The 16,258-nt window shown below is 42.8% G+C and overlaps 1 protein-coding gene across 11 annotated transcripts in view; it reads left to right on the forward strand.

The window, feature by feature from the left end:
* PLCL1 (phospholipase C like 1 (inactive)) overlaps positions 1 to 16,258 on the forward strand; it is a 322,644-nt gene that overhangs the window by 259,096 nt on the left and 47,290 nt on the right. For all 11 annotated transcript variants that reach the window (XR_012905400.1, XR_331663.4, XM_075934261.1 and 8 more), the window contains 2 exons: positions 3,605 to 6,076; positions 9,652 to 9,855. Coding sequence is in view for 9 of the 11 variants with exons in the window: in XM_075934261.1 (XP_075790376.1) it covers positions 3,605 to 6,076; positions 9,652 to 9,855 (2,676 nt within the window). In the remaining 2 variants the exon portion in view is untranslated. The remainder of the gene's footprint in view (positions 1 to 3,604; positions 6,077 to 9,651; positions 9,856 to 16,258) is intronic.

Raw genomic sequence — 16,258 nt, forward strand, 5'->3', positions numbered from 1 at the left:
GGGGATATTTTTCCTCTGAAGGGGCGGGGGAGCAGGGAGTGTGGGAATTTAAAGGCGCAGTGATTTTGGGTTTTTTTTTTCTCAACAAGTTTGGTCTCCCATTTTTTTCCCTGCCATGTTCAGGATTTTTTGTGAAAGTATCTGGCAACCCTAGTTGCAGGCCTCGTTTCCCCAGCCCTGCCTGCCTTTCACTAGTCCTGCATTACGTCAGGAAGCCTCTAGCTTCCCTGGCAGCCAGATCCCTCCTGCTTCACAGCAAGTGTGTCTCTGTCTCCACCTCTCCAGGAGCCTTTATTTATACTGCCCTCAGCTGGGCCCTAATTGGCTCAGACTGGCCACAACTGCTGGCTCCACAGCTCTACTGCTCCAGCCCTTTTCCAGGGCTGGGTTTTAACCCTCAAAGAGCCAGTGCAGGGCAAATGCCCCATCACAAACACCAACTAAAACCTCTCTGCAATAAACTCAAAAGATTGAGAATTAGAAGGTAGCATAGCACTCCCAGGAAGACCCGATATTTTTGTCATCTAAAATAAATTAGTTTGATTCCATGTTTCATTGTCATCAACAACCGAAGCCATTTCACAACTAAAAAGTAACATCTTGTGTTTTTCCCCTATAGAAGCCAATTGGTGAGCATGTTGTGTAACAAATCTTGCTGCCCTCTTAGGCAAAGACAATATGATAGAAGTTTAGCGAGGGTAATCAGTGTAGCACCACTGAGGCAATGGGACTCCCATTTATCCCAGCTGAGGATCTGGTCCAGAGGACCCACTTCATTGTACAGATTACTGTAAAATCAGAGTTAAAAAATGTATTCTGTATTTATTCCAGAAGACTTTAAATGTGAATCCTTTGACAATAGTGCTCATATTAATTTCAAATCTTCAAACATCCCTTGGGTATTTTTCATTTGCCTTCTGAGCCTTTATGGTGCATTTGTTACTTTTTCAACTATTTCCTCACACAACCATGAGGCCTAGAACTTTTTAATTTTAATTGAGAGTTGAGATTCTCAAGCACTTTTTTTATTACAACAGTTGGGGCTTTAAGAACATTAAGTAAGAATGTCCGTATTGGGTCTGAGCAATGGTCTATTTAGCCTCATATCCTGTCTTCCCACAGTGACCAATGCCAGATGCTTTATAAAAAATAAACCAGGGGTGGGGAACCTTTTTTGGGCCGGGGGCCATTGACCCACAGAAAAATCAGTCGGGGACTACACAAAAGTGAGAAGAACCTCCCCCCCCCCCCAAACCCTCACTGACTTGGCCCCCTACTGAGAAGGAAAAGGACACTTCCCACATTCTCCTCACACACCAGAGCGTAGGGGGTCCAGCCTGGTAGATTTTGTGTGCTCCAGCCCTGCAGTGGAGTGTTGGGGGAGCTGGAGTGCCAGCACGGGTTCCCCAATGCTGGGAGGTGGGGCCTGAGCCTCGGAGCCCGGATCCAAAGTAGCCCCTGGGCCTTAGGTTCCCCACCCCTTCAATAAACAGACCAGGGTAATCATCAAGTGATCTATCCCCTGTTGCGCAGTCCCAGAATCTGGCAGTTCCAGTATTAGGGATGTTCAGAGTATGGAGTTGCATCCCTGATCATCTTGGTTAATAGTCACTGATGGATTTAATCCTCCATGAAATTTATCGAATTTGTTTTTTAATCTAATTATAGTTTTGGCCTTCATGTCATTCCCTGGCAACAAGTTTCACAGGTTGACTGTGTGCTGTGTAAAAAAAGTACTTCCTTTTGCTCATTTTAAGCCTATTGTCTATTGATATCTTTGGGTGAAAGATAGCAAATACCACAATACTGTAAAACTGCAGAAATTGGCACCACTGTATGAGTTTGTTCCTACTTTCATTGAAGTCATTGGAAGTATGTTCAAGTTCCAGGTTTTGGAATCTGCACTTTTCTACTGAAAGCTAGATATGAAATTTCAAGTAGATATTGCTAACACTCACAAACGTATTGTCTTACATTTAAATAACTTTTTCTTTAAAAGTAAAAAAGTGGTAAAAAAAAAAAGTTCTTATATAAACTACTATAGAATTGGTTGCATTCATTTATACTCATTAGCAACTATTGCTTAAAGATTTCCATACCAGCAATATATTAAATTGTAGTATGATGACTGAGAAACATAAACATATGCTGGTGAAATTAAAAAAAAATAGCTGTCCTAATGTGCTGGGTTCATTGACTTTCTTCTTATTTTAATCCTAATTAACATGCTAAATACTACAATAAATGGCTAGAGTAATTTTGCCTGTCATTAAAAGTTTTAATTCATTGCCTTAACAAATTAGCTATAGACCTTTAATAATAAAGTTTAGAGATTTTGTAATTGTTCCCAGGAGAGCCAGTTGGCTTTAAATACAGTTGTTATATTTTTTTGATAACATTTCAAATATTATTGAATGGGCTAACGTGGAGAGTTCTGTATATGAACAATAAAGCACAGAGGAATACTTCTAAAACAGAAAACATTAACAATGGCCTACTTTCTCACGTTAGCTATCCCAAGAATACAAACACTGGTATTTACTTTTTATGCTGTTTACAGAGTAGTGTATGTTGGGATTTCATCTAATAGGTAAAGTCATCCAGATCCATGGTGGGATCCTTAAGAGATGTTACTGAGGATTTGGTTTTCTGGTCAGAGCTATAGTGCAAGAAATATGGGCCTGCTTTTCAATCTAGGTCACTGGTTTTAATGGCATAGTCTTGCAACATTGAAGAACTGGATCCACAGTTTTATGCCTGTATTTCATTTATGCTCTCTCCTGGCAAGCATTGTGGGCACAAAATAGCACATACAAACATGGAGGCCTGTTGGAGCCTGTGCTGGGGCCTGTGACAGAATGCCGTGTTGCCAACCCAGAAGGCACCTCAGCCCCGCAAAAGTCCAGGCTGGCTTCAGGTGGTGAGAGGTTAGCCTGACCTCTGTCCCGTCTGGTCTCTGAGCCATCAAGGACTGCTTGGCTCCTCTTCCCAATCTAGGTGTCTGCAGGGCTGGGAATGTACCTTCTTGTCAATGGCCACTGAGAGTGGCCTGACATGAGCGTCTGGGGCTTTCTGGAAACATCAGACATGGCGAGAGAAGGGCAACATTGAAGGTGGGGCGGTGTGTGTGGGGGAAGCAGGTCAGAATGAAGGTAGGGCCATCTCCCACATGCTCAGGCCTTCCATTTTACCACGACCCCCTCCCCCCTAGCTCTTTCTGGCTCTCCCCCACTCCTTTAATCCCCATAGCAACCCTCCAGGTTAATTCCATAACTGTGACACTTCTCACTGCTCAGTGAATCATCCCCCAGTTCTCCCAATATGCTTCTCAAGTGAGGTTAACATCACATTCCACCTCTCCTCATGCCTGCGGCCTCTTGCTGAGGGGACTTCTGTGGAAATATGACAGTCATTTTGTTGCAGCCAAGCAAGACATTGTGCAGTTTGGTTCTATAGCTGGGTAGAGAATTGAATTATGGGACGAGGTAGTGCTTTTATGTTTTGATGATCAAACAAATATAAGGGAGCTATGCTTTGTGTATTATAGGTACACTTGTCAAAGGGCCAAAGAAAATATACTTAATTATTTTAAATTATTTTACAGGATCCTTCCAACCAAAAATGTGGAAGGAAGAAAACTGTGTCCTTCAGCAGCATGCCATCAGAGAAAAAAATAAGCAGTGCTAGTGACTGTATCAGCTTTATGCAGGCTGGATGTGAACTGAAGAAAGTTCGTCCAAATTCCCGCATTTATAATCGTTTTTTTACTCTAGACCCTGACTTGCAAGCACTTCGCTGGGAACCTTCCAAGAAAGACCTGGACAAGGCTAAGCTTGATGTTTCTGCTGTAAAAGAGATAAGACTAGGGAAGAACACTGAAACATTTAGGAACAATGGACTTGCAGACCAGATTAGTGAAGACTGTGCATTCTCTGTAATTCATGGGGAGAATTATGAGTCTCTTGACCTGGTTGCCAATTCAGCTGATGTGGCCAACATTTGGGTGTCCGGTTTACGATACCTGGTTTCTCGAGGCAAACAACCTCTGGATTTGATGGAAAACAGCCAAAATACTCCACGGTTTGTATGGCTAAAAACTGTATTTGAAGCTGCAGATGTTGATGGTAATGGCATAATGCTAGAAGATACATCTGTAGAATTAATCAAACAGCTTAATCCTACCTTAAAGGAATCAAAGATTAGGTTAAAATTTAAGGAAATCCAGAAAAGCAAAGAAAAACTAACAACTCGAGTAACTAAGGAGGAATTCTGCGAAGCATTCAGCGAACTTTGCACAAGACCAGAAGTTTATTTCTTACTAGTGCAGATATCTAAAAACAAGGAATATTTAGATGCAAATGATCTTATGCTTTTTTTAGAAGCTGAGCAAGGAGTTGCTCATATAACAGAAGAAATGTGTCTAGACATTATCCGCAGGTATGAACTTTCTCAAGAAGGACGATTGAAGGGATTTCTTACAATTGATGGATTTACTCAGTATTTGATGTCCCCAGAATGTGATATTTTTGACCCTGAACACCGAAAAGTTGTCCAGGATATGACACAACCTTTATCACATTACTATATCAATGCATCTCACAATACCTATCTAATAGAAGACCAGTTTAGAGGACCAGCTGATATCAATGGCTATGTCAGGGCTTTAAAAATGAACTGTAGGAGTATTGAACTTGATGTTTGTGATGGTCCAGATAACGAGCCCATTATTTGTAACCGTAATAGCATGACATCACCACTTGCCTTTCGAAATGTTATCGAGGTAATAAACAAGTTAGCCTTCATTACTACAGAATATCCTCTCATTCTCTGCTTGGGTAACCACTGCTCAATACAACAACAAAAAGTAATGGTTCAACACATGAAGAAGATTTTTGGAAACAAACTCTGCACAGAAGCACCTTTGCTATCAGAAGCCTATCTTCCATCACCCGAGAAACTGAAAAAGAAGATTATTGTGAAAGGGAAGAAACTTCCCTCTGACAAGGATTTATTAGAAGGAGAAGTCTCTGATGAAGATGAAGAGGCTGAAATATCTCGAAGGATGTCTGAAGATTATGTGAATGAATCAAGGCTCATCTGGCTGTGTAGAGAATTGTCTGATTTGGTATCTATATGCAAATCTGTCCAATACAAAGATTTTACGGTATCTATGAAAAGTCAGAATTATTGGGAAATTTGCTCTTTCAGTGAGGCAGAGGCCAGTAGAATTGCAAATGAATATCCAGAGGACTTTGTCAACTACAACAAGAAATTTTTGTCTAGGATATATCCAAGTGCCATGAGGATAGACTCTAGTAACTTAAATCCCCAAGATTTTTGGAATTGTGGTTGTCAAATAGTGGCAATGAACTATCAGACTCCAGGACCAATGATGGATCTACATACTGGCTGGTTTTTACAGAATGGGGGATGTGGATATGTCCTTAGACCTTCTGTTATGCGTGATGAAGTATCTTATTTTAGTGCAAATACAAAGGGTATCCTTCCTGGGGTCTCTCCTCAAGTTTTACATGTCAAAATTATCAGTGGTCAGAATTTTCCAAAGCCCAAAGGAGCTTGTGCAAAAGGGGAAGTCATAGACCCATATGTTTGCATAGAAATTCATGGAATTCCTGCAGACTGTGCAGAACAAAGAACTAAAACTGTTCAGCAAAATAGTGACAATCCTATTTTTGATGAAAGCTTTGAGTTCCAAATAAACCTACCAGAACTTGCAATGATCCGTTTTGTTGTTTTGGACGATGACTATATTGGTGATGAGTTTATAGGCCAGTATACCATACCACTTGAATGTTTACAGCCTGGATATCGACATATACCTTTGCGCTCCTTTGTTGGAGATATCTTGGAACATGTTACACTTTTTGTTCACATTGCAATAACTAATCGAAGTGGAGGAGGAAAAGCACAAAAGCGCAGTCTGTCGGTGAGAATAGGAAAGAAAGGAAGTGAATATACCATGCTGAGGAACACAAGCCTTAAGATTATAGATGACATCTTTAAACTAGCTGTGCATCCATTACGCGAGGCCACCGATATGAGGGAAAACATGCAGGTATGAAACTTTTTACTTCATTTTACTTTGTACTGAACACATAGGTAAAAATTCTGATCTCAATCACAGCTGTGTAACTCCACTGAAGTCAATGGATTTGCTTCAGAATTCTACCTGTGTAACTAAAAGGAGTATCTAGCCCAGAGGTGGGCAAGAGGCAGCTTGCAGGCCAGATCTGGCCCGCCAAGCTGCTGGATCCGGCCCACGGCCTCCTTGCTTGGCATCCTTATTACAGAGCAGGGGCAGCTGCTTTATACAGCTAATGGCTATGTAATCTGGTCAGGGAGGAGAAAGTTTCACACTCTGTCTCTGTCCCCAACCAAATTCCCCAGCTCCCATTGGCGAGTTTCTGACCAATAGGAGCAGAGAAATTTTGCTGAAGGCAGGCACAATGAATGAAGCCTCCTCCCTCCCTCCCTCTCTGTGCTGGAGCATAGCCATGTGGAGCAGTCCACGCATCACACAGGCAGGGAGTCTGCAGAGCTACTGTCTGGGAGCCACCTAGGTAAATGCCTCCCAACCAAAGCCTACCTCTGGCACCCCACTCCACCCAACTACCTACCCCAGACCACCACCCAAACCCTTTGTATCCCCTCTCCCCACTTCCTCAAGGTCACAGCTCCCTCCCAGAACTTGCACCCCCTCCTGCATCCCTGCTCCAGGCCAGAATCCTTTCCTGCACCCATATTCCCTCCCTGACCCTGCACTCCATTCCCCTGCCCCACATCACCACCCAAACCCTCTACATCCCCTTTGCCCCCTTCTCCCAGTTCACAAATCCCTCCCAGACCCTGCACCCCCTCCTACATCACTCCCCCAAGCCAAAATCCTCTCCTGCACCCATAACCCTTCCTAGACCCTGAACCCCAAGCCCCTGTCCCAGATTATAACTCCTTCCTTCACACACACTCCCTCTCAGACCCCACACTCCCTTCTGCACCCCAATCCTCTATCCCAAGCTCCCTTCTACACTCCACCCGCAGTCCCAGACCCTGCGCCTCCTCAACAGAAGTGCGGCCCTTGGTCACTTACCAAAATCTTGGAGTACCCCTCCCCATTTTAAATATTTGCCCACTGCTGATCTAGCACTTATAATTTAAATACAGAAAGCATTGAATTGCAAAAACTTTGAATTAATTAACATATATGTGTCAGGCTAAGCAACTTTTTAATTTCTGAAAACTATTTTAAAATCAAAACCCACTCTACTGATTTTAGCCAATTGGAAGATTTAAGTTGAGGTCTAGCTTGTATCTCAAGGCCAAAGGACTAGAGAGACATCCTATCCTGTCTCCTATTTTAAGAATGTCAGTTTATCTTTATCTCGCTAACTAGTAGCGTGTGTGTGTATGTGTGTGCGCACATGCACAAAAACGCCCAGAAGTCAGTAAAGGCTTGTCTACATTAGAGAAGTGTTCTCAAAGAACTTTGTGATCCTGCCTAAAACACATTTTTCCTCCCCTCCCCCTTGCTCTAGACATTTAACACGTCAACCAAATACCATTTGGGTTACATTTTGCATTTAGCTAAATGCTGTTTTAATCTGAACTGATTCAATGCAGTGTGGGTTGTTTGGGCCGAAATGGTAGACCTGCTACTGCACCACAGTGCCAGAATCCAATGCTTCTAGATGTGTCAGGGACAGTGTGCTAATCATCCATGCATTACAATTGAAAACATGTAATGAATGGGAGGAACTACACTGGTTCAGAATGTGAGACAGCAAGGCTGTTTTGCACTGCTTGTGCTTGATTCTACGCATTCTTACTGGTTCAGTTAGGAGAAAATCAGATCTCTGATGTAGATACTGCCAAAGAGAAACAAAACTGAATAAGACTAAACAATAAGAATTGTATTTATGTAGAAGAATGTACAATAGCTATTTACTTGGTAAAGCAAAGAAAAAAAGTCTGTCCCTGGAAAACAGGAAAAAAACACATTTTATATTACTTCACTGACCCTGCAGTTCTGGACAGAGTCTAAAGTAAATTTAGTTCAGACAGCTGGAAAGGTTTACAAAATGACATAAGTTATAAATCACTTTCAGAGAAATATCTTAAGCCTATTTTTTAAGAATGGGAAACTCTTCCCAGGCTTTTCTTCCTTGCAAGCCTTGAAAATAGCTAGTTTGAACCTCTGACTCCATCTTCTGTTCCCTTACATTCCTTTATTCTGCAACAATAAATACAAGATTACAGCTGTATATACCAAATAGTATAACAAGAAAATAATTTATAAACCTGACCCCAAAATAGTATTAGTATGTGCTCAAAAACTAAATTTTGTTCTCTAAGATGCTTTGTATGAAAACCAGACAACAGATTTAATTTTCTAATGCAGATATGATTTTCTGTCATTTGGATCACAGAAGATCCTCTGTTAATTACAGGTTGAACCTCTCTAATCCAGAAGCTTCTCGTCCAGAAACTTCCATTGTCTGGAATGATTTAATTAGCCAGATGTCCACTTTTCATGGATGTGGCCAAGTTTCCCACATTTTCATCAAGTTTGTTTACAGCCACCAGTCCTGGCTCTCAGTGTTCTGTCCTGTTATTTAGCTCTAATTTACCCCTAAATGTCCTCTAACAGCTCCGTAAGCAGTAGAAGTGTTGGTAACGCTGCTAGATAAAATTGACCTCCCGTGTTCCAGAAAATTCTGTCATTTGGAACCGGTCAGGTCCCGAGGGTGCTGGATTAGAGAGGTTCAAACTGTAGTTAAACATCTATCTGACCTGATAGGAAAAGGTGTAGAACCCTGCAAATCCGGGTACACATTGAACCCATAGATATCTGCACCAGTTGATGCAGGTGTATGAATTCCTATCTTTGCAGATCAGTTGTAGATCCAAATTTTTGTATCCTTAGAGGGCTTTATTTGAGAGGCAGGGTGTGAATGTGAATGTATATATAAAGTGGAGAGTGGATCACATGTTCATTATTATTGAAGCAGATTAGATATGGATCCAAATGTTTGTATTTACAGAGGGGTCTAAAATGTGTTACGGTAGCAATTGTGTTCTGTTGATTGCTATAGTGTTCTCATACTGGGACTTTTGTGGGTTTTGGCAACAATGATATGACTTGGAAGAAGGTAAATTACAAGAGCAAGGCAGCCACATAGCTGACTTTTGCATACATTCTGGAGTTTTAATTAGTTTTCAACTGGGTCACCTGGTTTTCTGACAGGTGACTCATGAAAGAGAAAAAATGTTTGTGCCCTTTTTTATTTTTTCTGTTGCACAGTGCAGGCCTGAAAGACAATGATTTGTCTCTTGCTTGCTTTTCCTATCAAAAAAATAGTGTTTTCCAAATTATGTTTGCTGTAGAACAATGGACAATTAGAGCACTAGTGATGTAAGAGATTGAAATCTGAGCACTTGAGAGGGGAAGAGGTTTTTAGTCAGACTATTTAAAATTCTTTGAGCCAAATCCTGGCTACACTGTAGCTGGCCTACCAGAGCAAAGGACATATGAGTTGGTTGGTGTATGTCTAAAAGAGACGTTAGCTGACTATTTTTATAAACCAGAATACGATGGTGAGCTACAGTAAACATGTAGCCATTTTTCCCCCACAGAATGCAATCGTGTCCGTTAAAGAGCTCTGTGGACTCCCGCCAATTGCCAGTCTGAAGCAGTGCATCTTGACTTTGTCCTCACGGCTCATAAACAGTGATAATACCCCTTCTGCAACTATCTATATGAAAGACGCATTCCCTTACCTGGAGCCTCTGGGGACCATGCCTGATGTGCAGAAAAAGCTTATGGCTGCATATGATCTGGTATGAGCTTTTAAAATTATATTGTTATTACTATGTTGTAATAATTTTGAAATATGGTGGTCCAATTAATGCTTTTGTTATTCTTGTGAAACATTCCTTTGAGGTTAGTGGGGCTATTCATATGCATAAAATAAGCAAGATTTGGCCCTTGATCCTGCAATAGATTTATCTTCATTCACTTACCTGCAGTTGATCATAGTGAATTATATGGCTGGAGAGAAAATTCGGCAAAGCTTAAGCTAGATGGTATCAAGATACTGGCCTATAAGGAGCAATACTTTAGCAATGGAAAGGACTAATACAACTCACATTATTTTTAGTGAAAGCTTAGATTTGGGGTTTTGCCCACCAAAGCTTATGATTCTATATATGTATATGTATTTAGACTTTAAGGTGCTACAGGACTACTCATTGTTTTTAAAGTTACAGCCTAACACCACTACCCCGAGACAATAATTTTGTTCTTGTGCTTTTTGTTTTAAAGTATGTTTCAAATAACACCAGAATTAACCATTCAAATTTTGTCTAGAAATTCTTCAACTAAAAAAAACTAACTAAAAGCATACAATAAAGATAGAATGAAATCAATAAAAAAAAGGATATTGGTTATTGAATCCACATATTTCCCTAAAGCCAGTGTATGTTTATGCCAGTAAAAGCAAATCCAAACTAGAAAGCTTTACTGAACTCTGATTTAACTAAGTTATGGAACGAACATGTGAGGATAGATTAAAAGATAAGGAGATTAATAGAGAAGACAGGGACAATCTTTGTTGTTGTCCAACACTTCTCAAACGAAAGGGCTGATATTTATATAAAACTGAAAAGAAAGGGAGGCTTTCTCAGAACACCATGTAAAATATTTTGTGCATGTTTTTAATAAAAGATATGCTAAACATCTGCCTTTATAAGTTTTTAATGGAGAAGACTTCAAATCTTAGGAACTGATTCTGGAGACACTTGCTCTATTCATTTACTCACCTGAGTAGTCTATTAACCTCGAAGGACTACTCTAGTCTTTACTCAGCTGGTGCCTTGTATGCTATACACAAAAAATAGGTTCATATTAACACTGAGTTATCTATTAAATACCTTCATGTTGCACATCTCGTGTTTGATGTGTATTTCTTATTGCTTTAATGGTAGAACTGTCAAAGTTCAGCTTTAAATATATATTGACATATATAGAGAGCCTTGAAATCTGAGAATTGACATATGTATAATTGCACCCACTTCAAAATCTAAAGTAAAATGATCAGATACCTAACAATTTGCATACCTTTTTTCCATAGTTTTTTAGGAAGAGGCTTTTCCGAAATTTCGCCCGTCTACACTGGGGCCAAATTCTGGAAAAGCCTCCCCTTAGGAAGAGCCCCTCATTCTCGTGGGAGGAGGAAGACAGGGCTTCCGAAAGAGCGCATCTGCTCTTCCACACAGGAAAAAAAGCAGAAGAGTAGACGTGTTCCCGTGATGCGGCAGAGTTTTTATCCTGGAAAAACCCCACAGTGTAGACATAGCCAGAGAGAGAGAGCGAGACCATTTTTTCCCTTAAGACATCATGAATTTGAAATTTAAAAAAAGGTACTATGAAAATGAATTTCTGATTTAAAAAGTGTTACAAGTGTTGTATTTTTTTTCTGTGGGGAAACCTGCCATCTGAACATATATATATTTTTTTCATGGAAATGGTAAACTCTGTCAGTGTGTTTAACAGGGCATAGATAGTTCAACTGTTCCACAGGAATGGAGATGCAGATGCTTTGAGACCTGTAGCAATGATCTTGAAAACAATTAGCTGTCTGTTATACTGGATTGTTCTTTTGTCAATAGACATGCTAGATCAAGATCATTTTGTGAGGTTTGTTTGCTTTTTCCTCGACAATTAATATTTTTTAAAATGATTATAGAGCCTTGAAAAATAGTTATAGTTCCAGAAACAAAGCACGTGAGATGTTTCAAATTATGTCCTCTGGAAGAATTTCATTGTTTGTTTCATTTTAAAAATGTGGTCTTCGCTGAAGTAGTTTTAGTTGTGAACCTTCCCTTTAATTCTACATTTTATGAAGAAAAGGAATCCTCTGAAGAATCATGGTGTGTAAGAGAGCTACAAAGTAGAAAATGGAATGGAATCGACTGAAAAGCAAGAAATTTAGGTTCAATGTTAAAAGAAAAGATAATCAATTTTGAAAATATATGAAAATTATGGGGCATAATTTTCCCAGTCCACTCATAGATTTGGTTATTTCCAGTTTGGCCCAATCTGTTATTATCATTGTTATCAAGCTCCTGATTTCACGCAGTGGATCCTGCGCTTCTGGGTATGTGTAGGTTGAAAATGATCTCTTCCTGTCTGGGAAAAATAGCAACTCTTTGTCTAATTGCTTACCTCAGTGTCTCTCAGTCTAACCCCTTTATTTCAGGGGCAAGCCATTGTCTTATTTAGCTTATGTCATCATCGGCATAGATGGGGATAAAGAGAGTGAAAATAATCTCCTAGGGTATGTCTACACTACCACCCTAGTTCGAACTAGGGTGGTTAATGTAGGCAACCGAAGTTGCAAATGAAGCCCGGGATTTGAATTTCCCGGGCTTCATTTGCATCTTGCCAGGCGCCACCATTTTTAAAGCTCTGTTAGTTCGGACTCCGTGCCCGCAGCTACTCTTCCCCTCTGCCCGCAGGCTCCTGGCCTGGGCTGCACCTTCTTATGCCTTTGTGTCTTGGAGTGTTCTGGTTGCCCTCACTTGGGACACTCTACCACTCTGCAACATGGAGACAGAGCTGCCCCTGGGCACTCTGGTGCGTCTTGTGGACGCGTTGCCATCAGCCTGGCTGCACTTTCTGCAGGCTGCCATCCGGGAGGTCCATCGGGGGGCTGTCAGTATCCAGGGGGCCCTACAGGAGAGCTTCCGCCCCGAAGAGCACTAACAGTCTCCCCGGTTTACCCCACTGGGGGCTCGTGCCTCATTCCTCCCTCACGTCCTTCCACTTACCCCTTGCTAGCCTTCCTTCCTAATGTCAAATAAAATACACGTATTTTCAAAAATATAAATTCTTTATTTAACACAACTGGGTGGGGGAGGATGAGCCTCTGGGGAGACTGGGGAAAGGAGGTGGGAGAAGGCAGGAGAGAGGGTGGGAGAAGAGAGGGGGAAAACTGGGAGGAGGGAGCTGGAAGGGGGAAGCAAGGGGAAGAAGGGGGAGGGGAAGCTCAGGGTTCAGGGGTGGGAGTCTTGCCAGGCCACATGTCTTCCAGCACTGTGGGTGCGGGGGCCTCGGCGTCCCTGGGGGGATGGGGAGGCGGGTGTGGAGGTTGAGGTGTGGTGTGTGGAAATTGAGGAGGGAGAGGTGAGATCAGTAGAAGGAGTGGGAGGAGGAACAGTAGCTGGGGGGGCAGCAGGCATGGGAGCAGCACACTCTGCACCATGGTCTGCAGATGGGCACAGATGGCATGACCTTGGGCAAGCAGCTGCCGCTGGAACTCCCGTTCTTCCTGTGCCTGCTGCTCTATGATGCGGGTCTGGGCTTGCAGGGCTGCCAGGTGCTGGTCATGGTACCCCTGCAGTGTTGCGGTGGTCCTGTGGAGCCCTCAGCTGTGGGAGCATGTCCCGGGCGGGGTGGTGCGGCCTGCACGTGCAGCTGGTGCGGCTGTGGAGAAAGAAGAGAAGTGGTCAGTTCTCCCAGAGAACACAGTTGGTGAATCCCAGCTCCCCCTCTGCAAGGTGAGGATGACCATGCCCTGCACCGTCAGAGCCGTTGTGCTGGCACAGAGGCCATGTTTGGAATGTTGGGCTAATCTTGGGAGTGGGAGGTGCCCCGAGACCGCACCCATGCCCCTGTGCGGTGTATAGTGCGGCTGAGGTGGGGGGAGATGTCCCCTGCCTCTGTGTAGAGGGGGGGTGTGAAGGGAGGGCGTTCTACTATGTCCCACCTCGAGGTCAAGAGTGCGTCAGGTCTCTTCACACACACGTGTGCCTATCAGGCTATGGCCCTGGGTGTCACACAGCTGGAGCCACCTGCCCAAGGGTGGCATGGCACGTGCTCGCACATGCACAGGTTGCTGCGTGATACGTGGTAGGCAAGGGCCACGCGCGCAGTCCCTGGTCTCCCTCCCCACCGCACCCTCAGGGTAGGGACGGTGATGGCACTTACCTGGTGTGGCTTCCCCGGACGACCTTGCTGACTCCAGTGCTGGGACATCTTGGGGGTCCTGCCGGCCTGGCACCCTCCGCGATGACCCCTCTGCCACGCCCAGGTCAGGGCCCTCCAGTCCTAGCTCGCTGCTCCACAGGGTGGTGTGGACTGTCCCGCCCCCCAGGATGCAGTCAAGGGCGGGGAAGTTGTGGCAGGTGTCAGCCCTTGCTGCAGCGCCGCCCCTGGTGGCCCTGACCTACGCCTGTCGCATGCCTGCTGCAGCTCCTTGACTTTGAGGTGCACCTGCTCTTGGGTGCTCCTGTGGCCCTTTTTGGCCGTGGTGGCCGCTATGCGGCCATAGACAGCCACGTTCCTCCACCTAGTGCAGAGATCACGGACATTGGGGGCCTCTCCCAAACCTCAAGGAGGTCCACGATCTCCACACTAGTCCATGAGGGCGTGCGCCGTCTATGGCCCCTGGGTGCTGGGGGACTGGGCGGGGGATGGCTCGCTGCCACTGGATGATGGCATTGTGCGGCCACTGGGTGAGGGGCTGTGGCTGCTGGCAGGCCTGGCTCTGGCATATGGTGTGTGGCCAGAGTCTACCCCTTTAAGGGCTCCAGGCCTGGGGAGAGGAGAAGAGTTTTCCTGGTTGTGCCCAGAGTGGCCACCAGGGCTCCCTGGGAAGGGCTGGAGGCCCCCTTTCGAATTAAGTGTCTATACAGCATTTAATTCGAAATAGCTATTTCGAATTTGGCATTACTCCTCATAGAATGAGGTTTACCAAATTCGAAATAAGCGCTCCACTATTTCGAATTAAATTTGAAATAGCGGTTTGCATGTATAAATGCAAATAACGGCTGTTATTTCAAATTAACTTTGCAGTGTAGACATACCCTCAGGGAGTAATGCATTATGTTTCCTTGTTGGTTCGTGTCTGTCAAAGCAGAGATATATTGAATTAGACATCTCTATGCAAATACATCACAACGCAATGCAAACAATTGGGACTTGCGCATCCTGGATTTAGGCACAGCACATGATAGTTAGGAGTTAGTTGTTAAGTTTGGGGCCACCATGATTTTAATTCAGACCAACTGCTAACTGAAACATTAACAAATAATACATTACTTATATCTTTTAAATAATTTTAAACATTCTTCTGTTGCTGAAATGAGCTATATTGTATTTCAACATCTTTGGGGTCAAAATCGTCTCCCTGTCAAAGATGAATTTGGTGCAAGCGTCCCTTTTGGCAAAATCTAGCTGTGCATGTATCTGGCCTATGTAAATGTGGATTCTTATTGTTTCTCGTGTTCTCTTTCTCAAGTGCTTCCTACTGTTGGTTACACCCACTCGTTGTGTCTTCTCTTACATTAGATTATAAACCGCTCAGGGCAAGGACTGTCATACTTTGTGTTTGTACATTGCCTACCACAACTGGTCACCCTCCTGATATAAGCTTTTAGGCAAGACTGGAGTACGAATTATTATTATTTTTTTTTGTTATTTCTAAAAGAAACTTAACTCTGCAATTTCCCCAGCCTTTTTGTCTCCTGCTTTTGGGATACATATTAAATTTTATGATATATTTAGTCTTATTCAGCATATTATTAATTCTAAAGGAGCGTAAGGCCAATTGTTTTTCATATTTGAAATAATTAAATATTTTTAATATACAAGTAATATTCTCTCAGCTCTAGAGAGTGCTTGGTTTCATGTTGACCACAGGCTTTATTTGACAAAACAACTTCCTTAAATCATACTTGTGAATTACCCCCATATGCTGGGTTGTATACTTAATGGTCTGTGCAGCTCTAAAAGGCATGGAATGCTCAGATGCTTCATGTATGCTGTGAAAGTGAGATTTTGTGCTGCATGGGATAGTGTAGAATGAGAGGAACAGGGAAGGTTTGGTGGTTCAGTCTCTCTGTAAAGTCCCGATTCTTTGTCTCCTGACCTCAGGAGAAAGGTTCTCACTGATGTCAGGAAGGCATTTAAATCTATGTATAAGTTTAAGACTTGAGTAGTCCACATAACTGATGTCAGGACATACATGCTTTTGTATTTCACAGTTGAACACAGGAATTTTTAAAAAAAGCATTCGCAGCATTTTTAGTTTGCGTGTCATAATTTATGTAACAGGAGGAAGTAAAACTATGAAATTATCAGCTTGTTTCTAATCTCATTTATATCATCTTTATATTGTTTTAACTCCATTGGCTTCAGTGGCATTACTTCTGATTTATACAAAAAAGAGAAGAATTATAA

The sequence above is a fragment of the Pelodiscus sinensis genome, chromosome 7, assembly GCF_049634645.1.
Source record: "Pelodiscus sinensis isolate JC-2024 chromosome 7, ASM4963464v1, whole genome shotgun sequence".
NCBI lineage: Eukaryota > Metazoa > Chordata > Testudines > Trionychidae > Pelodiscus > Pelodiscus sinensis.